At 48.2% G+C, this 21,513-nt stretch overlaps 1 protein-coding gene across 1 annotated transcript in view; it reads left to right on the top strand.

Annotated features, from left to right (window-relative positions):
• LOC111873505 (growth/differentiation factor 8) overlaps positions 1 to 18,431 on the top strand; it is a 23,566-nt gene extending 5,135 nt beyond the window's left edge. Inside the window, exons 2-4 of the mRNA XM_023868277.2 lie at positions 12,404 to 12,651; positions 12,945 to 13,196; positions 14,650 to 18,431. Of these exons, the coding sequence (XP_023724045.1) occupies positions 12,404 to 12,651; positions 12,945 to 13,196; positions 14,650 to 15,033 (884 nt within the window). The 3' untranslated portion in view covers positions 15,034 to 18,431. The remainder of the gene's footprint in view (positions 1 to 12,403; positions 12,652 to 12,944; positions 13,197 to 14,649) is intronic.
• The last annotated feature ends 3,082 nt before the right edge of the window (positions 18,432 to 21,513 follow it).

Consider the following 21,513-nt stretch of genomic DNA (forward strand, 5'->3'; position numbering starts at 1 on the left):
GCAAGTGCTATACCTGCATTCAAGATACTGGGAAATGTTGTGCTTTACACTCCGCTATATGTAATAGTTTCCACGAATAATTACATATTGTGAATGTTGAGCTGTGCCAGTGTTTTCATGGTTTGTTGTAAATGCCTCTGAAGATGGTTCCTTGGAACCGAAACATGTAAGGCAGATGAGATAATTAAGTGATCAAAATATATATTGTTGCACTTGACGGAAAATCTATTGTCAATTAGTCATGACATTTTGTTGAGGGAAAGGGAGAACGAGAATCATTTCATTAGAGGGTTCCCAGGCGACGCCAGATCCTCTTTCTGATAAGGGTAGTGTGAAACCGCCTCAGTGGACGTAATGTATAAGCATTGGTCCGTACCTCACAGGAAACACATTACGTCTCCATAACAAAGCCCAACCGGTTAATGCTGTTTAGGGAAACAGTCGCTGTTTATTATGAGAACCATACGGAACACACAGATACACTGTGGGCAGTATATATAGCAATTCAGCCCGTACCTCATAGGAAAAGGAAACGCATTACGTCTCCGCTACAAAGCCCAACCGGTTAATGCTGTTTAGGGAAACAGTCGCTGTTTATTATGAGAACCATACGGAACACACAGATACACTGTGGGCAGTATATATAGCAATTCAGCCCGTACCTCATAGGAAAAGGAAACGCATTACGTCTCCGCTACAAAGCCCAACCGGTTAATGCTGTTTAGGGAAACAGTCGCTGTTTATTATGAGAACCATACGGAACACACAGATACACTGTGGGCAGTATATATAGCAATTCAGCCCGTACCTCATAGGAAAAGGAAACGCATTACGTCTCCGCTACAAAGCCCAACCGGTTAATGCTGTTTAGGGAAACAGTCGCTGTTTATTGTGAGAACCATAGGGAACACACAGATACACTGTGGACAGAGTTATGAGTATTTTAATGTTAAAGCACGTGGTACATATAATTACCACCGTACTTCAAAGTGTTACTGTGAACATGACATTGTACTTTGTGTGTCTTTTCACGTTAATTTGGGGATTTAATGCCTTATCTTGGATTTGCTAAAACATGTCATGTGATACGAAATAAGTAAATAGACGCTCAATCCAGAACGGACGGGGCACACAGAGTTTTGCATTCCCCATTGGGCCGAAAATCAACAGTAGAGATACTGCAGTGCTTGCCTGAACCTCAGTCTCTCCAAGCAGACACGCCCGCTTGCTTCCAAACCCTTACTTACGTCAGGCAATGACAGACACTAACAACACTAACTCGAAGCCCCAAAATGCACCACGCCAGTTGCTTCGCTGTGTGCGTGCGTGCGCCTATGCACTTAGTGTGACGGCGGTGTCCACTCTCATTCGGACATTTGCGGGGCTTCTCCTGTCTGGGCGGTTGGCCCCACCCCTGCGTCAGGTCGATATGCATCGTTGCGGCCGAGTGGAGAACACTCCTGTTTCGTATATATGAGATCCTGGGTTTGATTCTTGATGCGGACGCCTACAATTCTGAACGAGCTGATTTCTTTTTCCTGTAGTCCCCGGCAACTTCCTTACGCATCCCTTCCAATTCGCTGTTTGCTACGTACCATGTGACGACAATTCGTGTACACTTTATGGCGCTGAGTGTGAACAAGGCCATCCTGTGCTGTCTGTAGGCAGTGCCATGTAGTCGCCATTTTATTTCACCCTTTAATTATAGTGGTAATTATATGTACCATTATTTTCAACGTTAAGAAACTCTGCATTCTGCCCAAGTGGTGTATCTGTGTGTTCCATGTGGTTCTCACAATAAACAGCGACTGTGTCCCTAAACAGCATTAACCGGTTGGGCTCTGTAGCGGAGACGTAAGGTGTTTCCTGTGAGGTACGGACTGAATTGCTATATATTCTGCTCACACAGTGTATCTGTGTGTTCCATATGGTTCTCACAATAAACAGCGACTGTTTCCCTAAACAGCATTAACCGGTTGGGCTTTGTAGTGGTGACGTAATGTGTTTCCTATGAGGTACGGACTGAATTTTTATTTATTATTGAGACGAATTTGAAGCTTCAAAAGGATAACTTCAGCTTCCATGTTCTTCAGATGTTGATGACTGCGGGGGCAAGTCGCAGATTTGCTTCTAGGCACCGGTTCGCCAGTGAGTGTGGGCTGTCCCGCGGAACGGGTTCTGCCCTTACGCAAATTGCAGAATTTAACAGCTCTTTCGTCTGCATCGTTGGTGGGGCACATCTCGACAATACGAATTCTCCTGTTTCTGTGATGCGCATGCAGCATGATGTAACATGACCACGGCACCGGCTGCCATTCCAGGGCCCTTAGTCACATAGTCGCGTGGTTGCTAAATAAAGCATTTTTTATATTGAATAATACCTCGCATTGTATTTCCAGGGTAAAGCTACACCAATTTCATGACGTGACTCATGTCATCGTGGGTTACTTTACGGCCTCGAATGGTAGGATGACAGATGAATGATGAATTGGAAAGCATTTGGAAGCGAGTCGGCGTGGCCCAGTACAGGCACTATTTCGCCTTTTCTGGAGGGGCTGAGGGAAACCACGAAGGAACTCATCCAGGGTGCGTGGTGACCTAGCCGAGACTCGAAACGAGCGCCTCCGTAATTAGAGTGTAGAATGTTACTGCTACACCCCATTCGCCTCGAAATAATGTTTTCATCATTTAGTTCCAACAGTTCTCTATAGGTGGCTCCATAGAATTTTTTTAAAACTTTTGGCAGAAGTTATCACTCTCAATGAAATAAAACAAATGCAAGATAGATCGGTCCCACTGCGAGAATTATCGCTGTGACTACATCTGCACATACGGAAGTCAGCAGAATGACGCGCGTGTTAGGGAACCGTAAACAAGTTCTCAGCGGACCGCCAGAGAGGCCGAACCGAGAACTCGGATGTGCCACTGTTTTTTCCGTTGAAGCCGGAGCCCAGTTGCAGTCGTCAGTAAAACTGCCGCGGGACAACAGTACTGGGTCCCTGTTTTTCCTTCTGCCAGTGATAAGATGTGAATGTCGTTATTCAGTTATTTGTGTCATTGTGGTATCTTTTTTCATCACATAACATCGTATATGTCAATAGGCCTAAATGTACATTTCTATCCTTGAGAGAGAGAGAGAGATAAAGTAGTGGAGGGGTAGTGAGAGACGCTACATTTCGGGGGGGGGGGCAACCTAGCCTTTAGTTCATCAGAATAATGTATAAAAGTCCATTTCCTACTTTACGAAAAACATTACGCCTCCATAACAAAGCCAAACCGGTCAATGCTGTTTAGGGAAACAGTCGCTGTTTACTGCGAGAACCATGCGGAAAACACAGATACGCTCTGTGGGAAGAATATATAGCAATTCAGTCCGTACCTCACAGGAAACGCATTACGACTCCGCTACAAAGCCCAACCGGTTAATGCTGTTTAGGGAAACAGTCGCTGTTTACTGTGAGACCCACACGGAACACACAGATACACTGTGTGGGCAGAGCGTAGAGTTTCTGAATGTCGCAGTAGATGGTACACATAGTTACCACTTCGTGAGCTTGTCTATCCCGTTGCCAGGACGCAGTGTTGGGCGCAACACGAACTGTGTCTCTGCAGCTCCATCGGGAGTGCAACCAGTAGCGCTGCCAGGGTGGCCAAATTAAGTAGCACCCACGGAAGATGTAAGGTAGAGATATGAAGGGAAGGGAGGGGTAGTACTACAGTGGATTTTGGAAGATTTTTATGGGATGGTATGGTTTGGATTCAGTTGGCTCAGGATAGTCCAGTCCCTTGAACATGGAAAAGAAACTTGCTTTCTCCATAAATGGCTAGGCGACCATCAGATTCCCAAAGAGAACAGTGAGGGTGTCGCCGAACCCGGCAGTTTCCGGCTCGCATGTGGCCCGTGCGGGTGGATGTCTGTATACAGACTGGCCTGGCCTTTCCTTTCAGCAATTAAGTGGGCGGGGGGGGGGNCAGACCGTGCACTGTCCCCTGGCATGTAGTCCGATAGAAGTTCCATCTTCAGCTGAGCAAGACGCGGTTTTGTTTGTGCGTTGCTTCTTGCGTCCTGAAGACGCATGTTTCTCGAAAAAGTGACGCCAACACGGCGCCGTAGAGTCAGAGTGGCTGAGAACAAGGTGCCGGGGGGACATTTCGACCTGTGAGGGAGCAAGTGACAGGAGAATGGAGAGGACTACATAATGAGGAGCTTCATAATATGTTCTCTTCACCAAAATTCGTTAGGGTGATCACATCAATGGGGGTGACATGGGTGAGGCATGTAGCACGAATGAGACATGCGTAAAATTTTGTTTTTCGGATAACCTAAATGTAAGACACCTCTCCGAAGACCTAGACATAGATGTGAGGGAAATACTGTATGGCAGTGTGGACTGGAGAGAGCAATGGCGGGCTGCTGTGAACAGCTGACTGCGTAAGCCGAAACGGCGGTGCAGTTCTTCAGCAGCTCGGCGACTGCCGTCTTGACAAGACGGCAGTGCTTCCCCGCGTCCGTGTCACACCCCGCTGCGCAGTGTCGAAAGATACTGCTCGTGGTCCCCAGGTCTCTGTCCCTCGCCTCCCCCCCATCGCGGCGTCTCGAGCAACGTCGCCAGTTACGACGTTTCATGTCTGCAACGTGACCAACCGGAAGTGGTTTGGTTGCCCGTCGTATGGATTACTTCCGCGTGTTTTGTGTGCTTCTGCCCGGATTGAGACAGCGCTCTGCGGGTTATTGAGCTGCAGGGGTTACACGAGAACGTCGTCATGAATTGCGGCTATTGTTCACTTTATGGCTTATTTAACGACGCCGTCGTTAGCTCAGACTATATGGCGTCCAGTGGTCAGAGGATAACTTAATTTTGAACTGGGAATTTTGTGGAAGGAGGTTTCGTTGTCTAATTTCGCATACTTTCATAGAATTTTTGCATACGGACAGAAGAAAACCATGAAAAATCTCACTGTATCCTGTCGGCAGATGAAGATTTGAACCCAGGACCTCTAGAATGTGAGGCCGTGATGGATGAGAATCAGAGAGGAGACAGTCATTTTGTGTGTAGTGTCCCTCCAGTCGCATAGAGAGACAGCAAATCCAGGACGGTCTGTAATAGTGCCGGGCACCGCGTGACGGCTGTGGGGTGGGTGTATCATGGCGCTGCGCGTCGAATGTTGGATGACTGAAGAACTGAAAACGGCGCTTTACCAGAATACGGCTGAGGGGACTGAGGAAAACACCATAAACGCCATTCAGAATAGGAGTCTCGACCTTTACCGCTGCCCCAACCGGCTCGAATTGAGGAAGCCGTCATGAATGCGTTCACCCGCTCACGTAACAGGCGATCTGAGAGTGTGCCTCGTGTCCGGAATGACAATCGATACTGAAAGACTTCAGTAAGCCCACGGAGCCTGAAAATATCCTCAAGGTCGCAAAATTTTCCGTTCATGTCAATTGAGATCGGCCATTTGTCCGGGCGCACACCGAACTGTTCTACTTCCGTACGTGACGACGGTGAGAATCAGGGCGACTTCATGTTGCACGGGTCTCTCGCTGTAGGACTCGCCGCTTCGTAATTTGTGCTCTTGGCCAAGGTGGGCAGGACATGTAGCACACACATGCAACGCTATGGCTGAAACCCCAAGCGTAGATGGAACGTTAACATCGAACTGAATGTTTACAGAAATGACATGTGGAGTTGTGGACTGGTTTCGTCTGGCTCTGGATAGGATGCAGCGGTAATGACCCTTCAGGTCTCATTGGACGAGGGAATCTGGACCTATTCTGGGCCCAACACGTGAAACTCCAAAACCGCCATTCAATTCATGTTTTCCTCAGTCTTTCCAGGCAACTGCTAGGATAGTAATCTCCATTAAGCCACAACCAGTTCCTTCCAAATACTTTCGAATTTATTATTCATCATTCAGCCCACCATTCAACGTCATATACTAGTGTAGACTCCGGCAATGTTGCAAAACAAACCGAAAAAGATTCCAACTCAAACAAATCTCTTTGCTGTCCAGTAGGAAAATTGTACGTTGCACTGTTTATATTCTGACGCAACAAGGTTGGCAGACCTGGTGTGAAGTACGTTTTGATCACATCTCTTCATTTGTGTAGGAACGGGCGTAGTTGTCGAAACAGAATGGGTTCGGAGGTAGGACACAGACATGACTTTTGTCCGCTGTTCCCAAGCCCACACTGCACGAAACAGGGTACACAGCGCCACACGAAGTCCCCCCTCCCCCCGCCAATTGGTGCATTTATGGCGGAAACAGCATCACTGCAACATTTCGTAAGGAAGGATAAGAAATAAGATGGAACAGTGCCGAAAGAAGGAGAGAGATGAGCAGAGCGGAGGACAGCTCACGCACGCACAGTTTAAGAAGAAACCTTGACACACAGCATAAAAAAGTGCATCGTAGGCTGCACTTGTAACCCGGTGAGGAGCCGGCCTGACCGGCACTTGCGTGTCGTGCGCGTTGTAATGCCGTGTAGTGTGGTAGATTGTTACCAGAATCTTGAAGGGACCTGCAGGGTAGAAGAGGAAACAGGGTCTCCTGTATCCGTCCCTCTGTATCGCCGCGCGATTTACTCTTCTAGCCTGCAGGTTCCTCCGAGAATTTCTAACCACCTAATAGACTCTACGGCGTCAGTCACCTCCGTGTGAACCTCAGACCCTACGTACTATTACAAGGCATGAACTTAGACTTGTGCCTGTGCTTAATTAAGCATCACGCCATGAAGATGTACAGGGCAGTAGAGGTACTGAAGTTTAAATAATATACATAAACTCAGTCCGTACCTCACAGGAAACACACTCCGTCTCCATAACAAAGCCCAGCCGGTTAATGCTGTTTAGGGAAACAGCCGCTGTTTGTTGTGACAAACATACGGAACACATAAATATACTGCGTGGGCAGAATGTATTGTTCTTTAATGTTAAAACAGGCGGTCCATATAGTTACTACTATGCTATAGAGGGGTTTAACGCCATTGTTTCAAATTCAGCATTGTGTGCCGAGCTGGTACCGATGGAGGTACTGACCATTACACAGTGACCTTGAGCCGTCGTTTGGCACGTTGTCAAGTGACGTGACCTCTCCCGCAGAGGAAATTGTATTCATATAAAAATGCGGAGATTCGAACCACAGACCTGGCGCCTGTATCGTCGACCACAGCAATTGCTATGACCCGTGAGTCACTCGAACTGGACCGCTACAGAGGCGCGGTCTCACACAACCATACTCGAATTTGGGATTCAACGTCATGTAGTCCGTTGGAAGTTTCGGAGGAATATTTCGCCTCCATCCTTAGGGCCCAGTACAGGTTCTTCCGCTGTGTGACTTTCATATTTTATTTGCATGCAAAATTAGTGTTTTGTGTGTAAACGTGTAGCTACCCAACATACACGTAGCTAAAGAGCAGTATATCCAAAGATGCAGTTATGAAAGGGAAGTGAAGTCATGTAGGGGACAACTTTTGCTGCCTGCTTGTTCTATGTTGGTTTATTACTTGGCGTACTCTTTGACAGTGATGTTTCCCCGAAACGTCGGTTGACTTTCACCGGCCTGAATGGTTGTGTTGCTGCCTTGCAGAAAAAACACTCCGTATCCGCTACTAAGCCCAACCGGTTAATGCTGTTTGGGGAAACAGTCGCTGTTTACTGTGAGAACCATATGGAACATACAAATACACTGTGTGGGTAGGATATATAGCAATTCAGTCCGTACCTAACAGGAAACACATTACGTCTCCATAACAAAGCCCAACCGGTTAATGCTGTTTAGGGAAACAGTCGCTGTTTACTGTGAGAACCATACGGAACACAGAGAGTAGCTACACTCTGTGGGCGGAATGCAGAGTTTATTTAATGTTAAAGGAAGTGGTACATATAGTAACCACTAAGCCTCAAAGGGGTGATAAATTTTGAGACTTAGAATTTGCTCTGGCATGTGTATCACTTATTGAAGCAGCGTATATTTAGATGTGATACTTCTGGCTCCCTGTCTTTGTCCCAGATGACCTCTGCTCTGGACACGGGTCAGCTGCACCCCACAAGACGATCTGTCAGCGCTATTCAATTTGTTTGTCAGCACAAACGGGTTCGACGCCAGGAGTTTCCAAAGTTGAAATCTTTGGCCATGAGATAATAATAAGGTTAAAAATTTTCGCGAAAATAATATTTCGTCGCAAAAGTTTCCAGAACCGGGGTTTCCAGCGATAACGTAGCAGATTTTCATGAAAATGTTTCTCTTGAAGGATTAATGCAACTGGGAGCCTCGCAACAGGACGGTACTTACGCGGAAGGAACTGGGTTCGTGTCCAGTCCGTGCGGTATTGAGAACCAGTTTCAAGTAAATGTTTGTGACAAGGCAGCAAACTTGGCTTGGTCACTGTTACTCATGTCGACGTTCTGAAAGAGTCGTGTTTCGGGTAGCGAGTTTCTGGAGAACACGAGATTACGCTCTGTCCCAGACATCTCTGAGGTTATATCATAACGGAAAGAACTTCCTGTTTCTTCCACATGAACCTCCTATGGCTGCACAGTTTGGTGTCTGCCTCCACGAGATCAATAACATATTTTTATCGGTAAATAACTTTGAAACTGAGAGATGTTTGCGACAGAGTATAGTCGTGTCATCGCGTTGCACGCTGCGTCTGGACACACCTCGTTCCTATGTGGGTGAAGTGCCTGATTGCTTGCCCTCGTAGTCACTCTCACGCGCTCACTTGGCCGAGTGCTTCTGTATCCAGTCGCCGTACAAGCGGCGGCGCAACGCGCGCCCATCCGTGCAGCTGAAGCGCAGGACTTCTTGGGAAACTGACAGTTACTCAGCCGGTCTTTTATGGAACATAAAGTTCACTACAACTCGCCACTGGACCCCCTTGCGAGCCAGACGAAACCACTCTGCAGCCTAGCCCATCTGATCGTGTTGCTTATGTCGTTCCATTTCGTAACATGTTCGTTTCTTACGGTGAGCGGTTATTACCCTCTGCAGACTCCCAGTCTATAGGACCACCTCGTGTCGGCTGTCCGCGACTGCTCTTGCAGTATCTTCGCATCATCTGCAGCCCGGGGGAGGGGGTGCGGCTTTGTGCGCCCCAAGTACACATGGGGCGTCTGCGGCGTTGGAGGGGGAGGGCAAGCCAGGCATCTGCCCCGCTCCAAATCTTTCGAAAAAAAATAATTTGGAAAAGTAGGGAATATTCCGTGTATTAACACCAAGAATTATGATTATATTTTGAGATATTATTTTCTCTGTCCTGAGTTGTCTAGGTAGGGATGAGTGTGAGGCGGCTTGCGTAAGTTGGGCCCCGTTTTCAGAAAGTGACGCAGGCAGAAGTGAGTGTGTGTCCATGTTTGTTTGCATGCACAGCTGAGCCGATCCCGCATTCACGGCCACTTGGAAACAAGCTGTGTGATCAAGCACATTGCCCTGACCCCTTGTGACCCCTGATGCAGTGGCAATTGCAGCAGTCCGGTGCATTCTTCTGTTGGGAAAGGTCATTGGTCATCATTAAGACCAATACTCCGCAGTTCTTAGTGCTGATTGGGTACCTGGCCCTTGCAGGGATCAGTGGCGTGCAGCCAAAGAATAATTCCTTGCAATTGCTTCTCCGAAGTTTAAGACCCAAAATTGATATTATCGTTAATAAATGGAGACCTGTTTGATACTCGTTATCGCTGGGCTGTACGTTGCAGTTGGTTCCGTACGGAGTGTGTCGCTCGGCTTCACACCCCAGGACGGCGCGTGGAAGCCCACCGTGTGGGCCGACTAGAATGTGTCAGTAATACAGCATCGTCAAAATAATCGGGTTCGGTACACACGCCGCCATTGCGCGCGCGTCTGTGCGCACTTCACAACGAGCATTGGTCCCGTCCTGTCCCGAAGTGGTTTGACGGCTCGTCCCATGAGATGCATCTGCACTGCGTAGAGGACGAGAACTGCCCGATCCAAGATTCGAAGTGGCCACACGCATCCCCGCTACTGCGGCCGGACTGGGATGCAGTCCTGACGTGACGTCACGGCAAGGTCTCCCACTTGAATGTAGGTCAGTTGCGTTAGTTCTGGAAGAGAAGCGCGGGCGCCCTTGTGCCGCTCTTGTTGCAACAAGCTGGACAGAAACTGATGACGGTGTTTGTGGGACCACGTGAGAGCCATACAGAGCGGGAGCAGGGCGCTCCGAGATGTACCTCTTCACGCGGGAGGGGGGCTTGATGCCGGAATAGCTCAGTCAGTATAGTGACTAGGCAACGGGCTGGATGAAATAGGAGCCGGGGCAAGGGCAAGGATTATTTCTGTTCTCCAAACCGTCTCTGGGGCCCAAAAAGCCCATTATGCAATGGGTACGGGGCCCTTTCCGCAGGGGTACAGTGGCTGCGGTGTAGTGGATTTCATGCGCCCAATGAGTCTTTTGTGCATACGGCAATGAACGGTCGCGTTCCGTAAAAGGACGATGCTTCTCGACTAGACGAGCGCACTCTTCTCGATAGGGCACGCCAGCGTCCCTTTACGAACAGAACATAAATGCTAGAAGCAAGTGATCGTGGCCTACTCAAGATACTATCCCAGGATTTGGCTGAAGAGGCTGAGGAAAACGATGAGATAGTCATTTAGGATGGCGCGACAAAGGTACCGCTACGCGCACCCGCTCGGAAGGTCCCGGTGCGGAGGCACTCATTGTGCAGGCCGTGGGGCAGTCTGTACGGTGTCACAACATCAGGTACAAGAGCGCACGGGTATGGCGCCAATGGCTCCAGATGCTACCTCGCAGAAAACACACTGCTTCTCCACCACAAACACAAGTCGGTCAGTGCTGCCCATTGCGCGAAGTGGGAGAAATGTAAACACACTGTGTGGACAGAATGCAGAGAGGTGGTGCATGTAGTTACCACCGCACTTGAAAGTGTTGAAGCCTTACGTGACTGCCGGGGCTGCAAGCGCAACTTGAGCAATTCAAGGGGGGGGGGTGCTGTAACACTGAGCATTTGTCTCACGGACGCTGTCGTCTCGCCGGGCGTTCTGCCCCACCGCGGTAGGCACACAGCTCCACCTTGCCCGAGAAGTCTATTCCCACAGTCATGTAGTGGAAGTTGTTATTTCCGAAACGTCTCGTCGCACCCAGCCGACCGGTCGAGGTTCCCGCTGATAGACGTCTTTATGCAAGGCAGTCACAGTTGTCCGGCGCTCGAGGCCTCACAGTACCGTGTCCGGGACAGTTTTGAGCCCACCGGACTGACAATGAAGCTGACCATACACCCCCATCCAGTGTCGAGGCCAAGAATACTTGGAGATATACCTCCGCGTCTGCCACACACCCTCATAGCTATGCCAGAAGTATATGAATTCCCATCTTTTGTCTGTCTGAAACATCTCTGGCAGTACCTCGAGTAGGCAGCGTTAGTATGAGGCAGAGTGATGACGTAACGCTCTACGTCACTCTGAAAGGATGATGCACGTCCGAAGAGATTTCAGACGCAGTTTACGCAATGGCCCTGCTCCGACTTGAGCCACTGTTGCACCGAACTGCTCGCAAGGGGTTAAGCCGGCGGACGGGTGAAGATAAAAGAGGGGAACGTTTTTTGTCACGCTTGAATATTTAATCGCCACGGAGACGTCAGGTATTTTTAAAATCCACCTAAAGGGATTTAATGCAGGTAAGGGGGGCCCGAATTAATGAGGGGTTGTCCTTGAAATGCGCATTGGATCACACCGTAAAAAACACCGCTTACATTTCGTCAGGCATAAACCCGAAAAGCTGAGCTATACAGAACTGCAAGCTGGGGCGCTGCAGGGCGCAGGATGATGGTGTGGGCTGGGTATGTAGCTTGCATTCAGACTCCGAAATGCAGGGCTAACTGACTGACTAACTTCATGGAGCTAAACCCTCCTAGAGAAGCCGCCAATTGTGCAGCTACTCAAGAACTTACCAGCATTTTATGGACTCCGAAGGTTCATTACCGTGTTCACAAGAGCTCCCCACTGGTCCCCATCCTGAGCTAGATCAATTCAGACCATATCACCCCATCCTAAGATCCATTTTAATATTATCCACTCTCCTACGTCTTGGTTTTCCTAGTGGTCTCTTCCCTTCTGGCTTACCTATCAATATCCTACATACGTTCTTCTTCTCCCCATTCGTGCTGCATGTCATGCCCCTCTCACCCTCCTTGATTTGATCATTCTAGTTATACTTGGCGAATAGTACAAGTTATGGAAACGCAGGGCTACAAAGAGTACTTAACGATGTGGAGTGGATTGCACTGGCTCAGGCTAGGGACTAGTCGCCGTTGGGAACCTGACAGTGCCTCGCCCAGTCATGCCGTTGACAAGATACTTCTTCTGAGCCAGTTGAATCCAGTTCACACTCTCACGTTGTACTTACTTGAGGGGCCCCCTGTTGCAGACCCCAAGCTGCGCCATGGACCGAAGGGTCAAGACGTCCAATTCTTCCGCTTCTCGGAGAAGGTCATGCGGAACAAGGTCCTGAAGGCCCACCTGTGGATGTACCTCAGGGGCACGACGCATAGGCAAGGCTCGAAGACCAGTCACGAGGGTCTGGCCGACGCCCCGGCGCCAGAATCACCGGGAGGCGGCTACGACGGCGGCGGAGGCGGTGGCGGAGGGGGAGATGCAGGATGGTCCGTGCCCCTGGTAATTGTTTCTACGTAACTATAGGCATTTCTTGCTGGTCACATGACCGTCAGTGTTTTCACTAACGCCACGGGCAAGCCAGTCACCTGGCAATGCATTGCAGTTTCTGTCTTCAGGGTTGGTGTATTTTGGGGAGGAGGTTGCAGCGGACGGCGAGAGGTCCACGTGGTTACTGGTTGGACCTTGCACGAGTCAGAGGCTAGGGCCTAGCGGCTCGAGATGTGCGCTGCGAGGTCCACCCTCAGAGCCTCACTCACTCACTCACTCACTCACTCACTTACTTCTTGCTCCAGGTGAACGTGAGTGTGATGAAGGTGCTCCGGGGAGCCAGCTCGTCGCTCGAGTCTCCGATCATGAAGATAGAAGCCAAGTCATTGGTTCGACGCCCGTCAGGCGAAGGTGGCTGGGTATCCCTGAATGTCGAAGAGTTGCTTTCCAGATGGTTCGAGAATCCTAAGGAAAATCACGGGATAGTTCTGCATGCAGCCGACGAGAGCGACCGGCAGATTGTCGTCACAGATCACGAGGAGGACAATGGCGCCCTGGTGAGTGTACTGGGCCGCATATTGGGTAGCTGAGCGACTGTCAGGTTCATGGGCTCAATTGTGTGTACTTTCCTAACCGGCTGTCATCCTCTGACGTGGAGGCAAGAGAGCCGTTGATTCCCAGGTGGGTGCAAAGTGGGTAGGGAGAGGTGGAAGGCGGAGGGCATAGGGGAACAACAGGATTTAGACAGAGAGACGGAAGGGGAGGGGGAGAGGTGGTGGCCTACCTCCCTCAGAAGCTGGCGGTCTCCCCCTGCGACAGTGACAGCACGCGGTCCAGTTCTCGAGAAGTCAGGTGCCCCTCGCCAACTGAACGCCATGGCTGCAACTCAAGCAACTGATATGAAGCCCTGAAAGAAACGAAGACCCAGGTATCGATTAGAATTTCAAATTGTAGGAACAAAATCGAATGTTTATTTATCGCCATAAAATGTTATCTACAGCGTGTTGTGCCTTTGAGTGGACGCACGTGGCGGCCATTACGCTGATAGCGGGAGGGCAAAGGGCAGGTTGTGGTACAGTCACCCCGGGAACGCGAACCATTCTGTACGAGTGTTCCGTAGTTTCTGTGTCCAGACTCGTATTCGGTTCGGAACTCAAGTGTTCCGTGGTTTTCCTGAGTCCCTCTAGACAAATGTCAGGATGCCATCTAAATCAGCTCACCACCTTCATCCTGTCACTTGACGCCGTGTAGTTCAGGTAGTGACGGCGCCGTCACGTGTTTCACTGTTGTCTATAAAAGGAAAATGTTGATGAAGTCCAGAAATAGCCCGTCACGATGAAAACAGAAAAATGGAAAGTGTAATGGCATTTTGTACCGGTAGAAGAAGGGCTTGAGAACGAACACAGCCGCTGCGCGTCCTCCTGTGTGCAGGCAACACGCGATACTGCCAGCCTCCTCTCGCGCTCACTGGGTAAAAGTAGTCTGGATTCCATTTTTTGAGAAAGTTTCCTGCCGTTCTGGCGGGACTAACATGTGGAATGCGCTGCAGATAAGAAGCGCGCCACCGGAGCGACGGCGCGCGTCTGCACGCGAAACGGTTACGACATCCGCACACGCGCGGCTCATAGTGAAGCAACGTGTGGCTGTCTGTGCTGTCCGGTTAGGGCCCAGTGGCGGGCTCTTGTGAATGCGGCGATGAACCTTTGGCTCCATAAAAGGCAGAGGGTCTCTTGAACGGCTATCATATTCTGAAGAAAAATTCTGCTCTGAAAGTCGCTTGCTATGCCATATGTCTGTATTACTGGTCATCCAAATCAGAACAACCCCTGTTCGAGTCCTGTCTGCAATATAAGACCTTAATTGTGTGATGATCATCGTATCATTTAGGTTTTCTGTATTATGCAGTTGATACGGTGTCAGTAAATAGGCTAAGGTGTGACGGGACAGGTCACGCAGGTCTGAAGGGACAGTTTCCTTTACAGCCAATGTAATGATTTCCGTTCTGTGCAGGTTCCATTTGTTGAGCTGTATACAGCGGACGGCAGGAAACACAGGACGAAGCGCACTATCGGCCTGAACTGCGACGAAACGTCGGAGGAGAAGCGCTGCTGTCGATATCCTCTGACGGTGGACTTCGAGGAGTTCGGTTGGGACTGGATTATCGCTCCCAAGAAATACGAGGCCAACTATTGCTCGGGGGAGTGTCCCTACGTGTTCCTTCAGAAGTATCCGCACACACACATCGTGGCCCTTGCCAACCCGTCAGGGACAGCCGGGCCCTGCTGCGCCCCGCGCAAGATGTCGCCCATCTCCATGCTTTACTTTGACAACGAGTACAACATCATATACGGTCTGCTGCCAGGGATGGTGGTGGACAGATGTGGCTGTTCGTAGGAGGGGGAGGGGTGGTGGGCACAGTACTGCCGTCCAGATCAGAATCCGTCCGTCCAGCACAGAAGCTCCCCTCATAAGTTATTTAATCTCTCTAAATGATATACGTAATTTATGTGGTGGCAGAGGGCGCTACACGCCACAAGTGCGCCTTCAACCATCGCGACGTGCCCGACTCCTTGATGAAGCGTAAGAGAAAACGAGTATTGTGATATTATTTTAGTAAAAACTTTGATTCTGATTTCTAATTTAAATTAATGTGTGTTATGACGAGCTCCTGAATTAGGAACAAACCGTGGACATTGCTGTGAGTGCGGAAGTTTAATTTAATGTTGTACACGGCTCATGTCAATTTCGTTCATCAAAATCAGGCTGAATTCTTCTGTCCAACAGCTGCAATACATACATAAGAATGCTCTTCACACCCAAAATGGTGCTGCCTACCACTGGGTGAGGCCCCCCCCCCCTTTTATCCGTCCAGGTGAGCCCTTGAAAGCAACACTGCGCATGTGCAGAGCACAGCATTTGTACTTGCGATGAGACTTGCTTTACTTTGGACTAAGAGCAAATGTTACAGTTAATTTCCAAGCGCACGGAGCTGCACGTCTTCACAGATTTTATGTCTAAATTCTGAACGCCTGGCGTCATAAGGGCGCCGTCTGCAAGGGGTCCACACGCGTCACATTTCGCTGGTTGCGCACCCTTCCGAAAGCAGTGTCAGCGCGAATTCGAGAACCGAAAGGAACCGCCAAGCAAAAGGAAACGGTCTGAATGTAAAATAATTTAAAATGTAGAATATAATTAAATTAACTTATTTTAATTCTAAGGGTTTGTTACGCGCCCTGCTCTGAAGCCCGTAGCGGACTCCCGTTTCCTGGTGCACGTCGCTGCCGGGGGCACAGGAACTGCCTCTTCCGAAGTTTGGGCGGTGCGCAAGAAGAATTTCAGGCCCTGGTGCGGCGCCACGCTGTCCCTGCCCTAGGGACGACTGTGCCCTGACAACCCTAGGTTGGCCCCAGTACGCTGCAGTATTTCAGATTTCGAAATGTATGTGAATTTATATTTGCCCTTTGCTACACTGTTAAACAGTATCTCTTCCGCTCGAAGCTATTGGATCAGAAATTTTTTCAGCAGATAAGAAGTTAACAAAACGTATACTTAACAGCATGTAAAAATAAACTTCATTTTCCAAAATGCGATGCGGATATGGGCGTCGGTGTTTAGTTCCTGAAATGGACACTCCATTTTCTACGAGTTGATACCAGTAGAATCCAAATTTAGCAAACCCGTAAAAAAGTGGGCATATCGAAACAGCCCCTCCCCAGATCTAGGCGCAGTATAACAATAATTTACGTCTCGAATGTTCTTGTCGGTGTTTTGCAATATTAATAAGCATAACTTTCCGTTTTCCAGAGCAGCCTATAGAAGCCATACTCATTTGGCAGCAAGTCCCCACGGCAGAAGTTGTTAGTGTCCCTACCACGGGACCTGAACACCCTCGCACGGGTCTTTGCCAGTCACAAGATGTAATACAAATATTAGCTATTTTTGTCATTTTGGTATTGCCTTTCGTCACGTCAAGTATCTTTATGGGTCTGAATGTACAGATTATCCATCTCTTTAAATTTGGTTTTATTTCTTTATTTATTTAATCCCTGAAGAAATTTTTAACCTGACAGAAAACGCCGTGTCTCCATTAGGAAGTGCACCCGGTTAATGCTGTTTATTGTGAGGCGGGTGGTACAATGGTTTAAACCGTTTTCCTGCCATCTAGCGAATTCTAAAGTGAACGCACATTCAAGCAGCATTACCAACACGCACAATTGTAAATGTATTAATTTATTTAATCATAGGATATTAAATGACGGTCTATCAACTGTGAAGGTTATCAGATGAGAGGAAATTGTGTGTCCGTCACGCGCGCCGTACGAAGGGCGGTTGCTTGCAAGGGCTCTGTGTGCCGTCCAGTGGGGCCGACCATGCTCTGTGCTCCCTGTGGAACAGACGCCACCCACTGTAAGGGTGACGCGCCTCTCCATGCAAATTAAGTGTTAAGATTACTTAATGTGTCAGTTAGTGCCTGTGTCTGTTTCTCCAGGAATTACGCGCGATCTCTAGTGACTGAGTCTGGTGATGGGGTTAGTTTTACGTGCAAAGCGCATTTCTGTAGCGATGATAAGACAATTTGTTCCTTCCAGATATGTAGAGACAGTGACTTGCCTCTGTCTGTGTAGCAAAGTAGTTTCGGCTGATCGGAACTTCAGGAAACGTCCTTAAACTGAACCCAGCATGTGCCTACACGGCGTCACATACGCAAGCGAGTTGTGCTGCGCCCTGCAGCTGTGTGTGACGCAACAATGTAACGTTTGAAGGTGGCCCCTGCCCAACAATACCGCATTTCTCTGTGCAGCCACTTTATGCTTATGTAACGCATGCCGAAAGTTTAACTTGCATCGAACTCTGAGGTCGAGAGGTCCCATATTCAAATCTCGGCCCAGAGGATCACCCTCTTCACTCACATTGTTCGTGGTCTTCCTCAGACACCCCAGATAAATGTCTGCATTTTTAATTTCAAATTCAGTATTCACTGCTCATTGCCGTTGAGCTACACAGTGCGGGCTGCCGAGAGCTTCCTTGCATAAACAACAAATGCATAAATATAAAATATACATAATCTGAGTTTCTCTTTGCGATTGTATGCTGTGAAATCTCTCGTGCTATCAGCCTTGTCCATGTGGAGTTAGTATTCGACGTTTCGGAGACCGTTTCCTTCTCCATTATCAGGGAGTTGACGTTATCGGACTAAAACAATTCTTTGCGCATAGTTATCAGTTCGGTCTGTCGTGTCATTTCCATGCGCTGATACAGGAGTGACCATTAACGTTGGGACATGAGATTCATGTTCATAACATTACGCGTTGGATGTGATTGTAAGCTGTTGCACACGTTGCCGGGTTCCGGTGCGCTCGCGGTGTGCGGGACTCTGTCGGTCTGGGGACACACCACCGCGCCACTTTCTTTTTATATTGCTGAAGTTCTGATCACTGCCGCTATGCTTAGGTGGGTGTGAGGACACTCATCAACACTCATAGAACCACTCTCTCAAATTGGTTGTTAGGACCTTGTAATAAAGATTGGTTTGCAATTGAGTTAACTTTACCTATTGTGATACTTCTGTCTCTGACTGTACATAATGACTGTGTTTCCTTGTGGACGTGCAACAGGAAGATCCAGACTGTTTTGTGTCTTATTTCTTATGTCAGGAATAGTGATATCTTTTTGTAAGAAAAAAATGGTAAAAGGGTAGAAGTATTTTTCACAATTTGTTCTAAATCATTTTTAAATATAAATAAACTGAAAATGAACTGTGGAAATAAAGTTGGTGTGTGCCTTGCCCCATGTAGGTTGTGTCTGAACTGAAACAGCTCACCACGGAACGTCAGTAGTGGGGTCATGTCCCCCCCCCCAGCTGACAGGTTTCGCGATCGATTCACGTCACGTCCCGCAGTTCAGTCATGAACTCTCCTGTACTCCCTTTCTCCCCGTCCTCCACCTTACCGCGTCCCTACGCCGCTCCCCTTTCCACAGGTGCCATGCTGACGTAGCAGTGGCTCCAAAGCTTGTCGTTGCGAATCTGTTTAGAATTGTGACGTTACCTTCTGAAATGTTAACTGTGGATTCCATACGTAACATCTAACGTCGTGGGGCAGTCCATGAGATGCCAACAGTCGCTGGGCTGGTCAAAGTTCTCGCTTTTTACGGAACCCTGTTCAGAAGAGCCCGCCACTGGGCCCTATTCTGAGCCACATGGATCCAGTCCACATGCTTACACGTCTAACAGCTAGCTCCTATGCGTGCTCCATGCTCACCCATCTTATCCTCCTCGAGTTGACCACCATAATGGTGTCCTGTCTTCCCCCCCCCCNAACATTCTCCTCACAACCCTGGCCTCAAACACCTTCCCCTTAGTCTGAGAGGCCATGTTCCAAACGCATACAAAATAGGCCTAACACAGATATTATATCTGCTAACTGGTAACCTCTGTGCCTTGACGTTGAGTTAAATATTTCGTCATCATCGGTCTATTTGTCTTGTCTCTGCTTATCCTTTAAGTTCTGTCACAGAAAAGTATCACCTCCACCCTGAAGAAGGTGGCAGCAGGTACATCCGAAACATTATTTCCATGCATTATTCGGTTCAGTATACATCTGTTCATGGGACCACGTTTCATGTAGTCCCTGGAGAGAGAACACGTGTTGTACATTAACCAAGTCCCGTTTCCGATAAGGCGCTTTTTTATGTTTCCAAGATATTTGTGTAAACATCTTGGCCGGATGTTGTTGAGGAAGTGCCTAGTTCGCGCATGTCCTGGTCAGCTGCTAGCCTTCGGCAGTGGCGGACTCCAGGACCCTTCGTCTGCATACATACATTTCTATGGAAAATAAGAAAAACGCCTCTTCTTAACCCTTAAAAGCACAGTGGTAATTATATGTACCACCTGCCTTAATATTCAGTAAGTCTGCATTCTGCCCACGCAGTGTATTTATGTGTTCCGTATGGTTCTCACAGTGAACAGCGGCTGTTTTCCTGAACAGCATTAACCGGTTGGGCTTTGTTATGGAGACGTAATGTGTTTCCTGTGAAGTGCGGACTGAGTTTTTAAATATTGTGTAGATGATGGTCTGGAACCCCAGATGGTGTTTGACAGCAAGACAGACTGGCCGACTGACCGTTGGCAGTAACATTTTTATACAGTGATTCTCCGAGTGTAAATTTAAAACATGAAACTCAATCAGTTATGAACGACACAAGGAATGGGGCGGGGCGTAAGGACACTTTGCAATGCAAAGGAGAGTGAAATAGATCTATGGAGAGATAAATGTGTGGGAGAATCAGGTGCAAGGAGCAATAAGACAGGACCCCAGGAGAAAAGTTACGGTTGCAGCGAACCCGGGATCGCTTACGTTTCCGTTCGAACCCGACTCTGAGCATGTTCTTTTGCGTAGGAGCTTCTCCATGGGCGGATCCCCCAATCACAAAGTCCTGCTAATTATCCAGAAGATTTTATAGAACGCCGCATCGTAATATGCAACATTATTTGGACAGTCGCATGTGCTGTGGTCCAGCAAAACTTCTCATGTTATGAACGACATATCTCCCTGATAAAACAATGTTCTTGTGTCTCTTGGAAGAGTTCTATTTGTGGTTACTCAATAACAGAAATAAACAAAAGACGGCCTGTTAGATCTAAATTAGACTGAGCACTGAAAGGGTTACGAACGGTGTGATATATTGCGTGTTGTGGCTCGATACTGTCAAGGCACCCAAGGGGAGATATCTCCAAGCACGTGCTATCGGACGTCCTTGACCGCGTCTTATCAGATTCAGTGGCTTCGAATTGAAGTTCGTTACTTGTGGAACACGACCGCAGCTGGCTTACTGCTGACGTGTGCAGGTCAGAGGGCACTGCTGCAACCGCTAGCCAACAAAACTGAAATCAAAACCAGACCTCGCTTTTGCTAACGAGGCTTCTTCGGCAGAGTTCTGGGGGAGGCAAGATTTAGTTGTTATCCGCCATGAGTGGCCTTAAGGGAAGCGTGGGACGGGCAGATTAGGCCTGGAAATATAACCAGCAGGTAGGGGGAAGAAGCTGAAAGTGACGAGTCCATAAGCCGGAGAGCAGGACTTATCTGTATTGTAGCTGCAATTGTCAGGACAACTCGTGAGACATGAATAGCTTCTGCCAGTGATAAGATGATAATAATGCTCTTTAGTTATTGGTGTTATTTGACATATTTTCCCATCACATTCATAATGCAAAATGCAGAAATTCAATTTGTTGTATCTTCTCTGTTTCTCTTCTTGCTTTGTTAATACTCGTATTTATGTCGCCTTGCTCCGTCTTGTATTCTTGTCTCATCTGCTCACGCACGTTAACGGAGTTCTGATCAATGGGTTCCACACATAGCTCTCTTATGGGCCCGTTGGGTTGGAAGTTCATTTTCCTTACGTATCTGCAACCAGAATTCAAAGATCGAGAAATCTGCATCCAAGAAGTTAACATAGGTCCAGGATTCAGTGGTTTCTGTGAAATCCGAGGGAGGGGACAACTCTGAAATTCTTTGCACTGTCTTATTCGCAATCACCTTTATATATCATTGCAGAAGTGTTTAGCGAGCAAAGGCCTATTTAGGATTTGAGTCCGTACCTCATAGGAAACACAGTCCGTCTCCATAACAACGCTGAACCGGTTAATGCTGTTTGGGTAAATAATCGCTGTTTATTGTCATAATCATATGAAACATATAAATACATTGTGTGGGCAGAATGCGGACTTTTGTAATGTTACAACCGGTGGTGCATATAGTTACCACTCTGCTTTAAATAGAAATAAAGTATGTAATGCAGAAAGCAGAAATATAGGAAATTAACCATGGGAAATTTCGATTAAAGAAAAATAATGATAATAATAGACTACTACTA

The sequence above is a fragment of the Cryptotermes secundus genome, unplaced genomic scaffold (genome assembly GCF_002891405.2).
Source record: "Cryptotermes secundus unplaced genomic scaffold, Csec_1.0 scaffold395, whole genome shotgun sequence".
Classification (NCBI taxonomy): Eukaryota; Metazoa; Arthropoda; class Insecta; order Blattodea; family Kalotermitidae; genus Cryptotermes; species Cryptotermes secundus.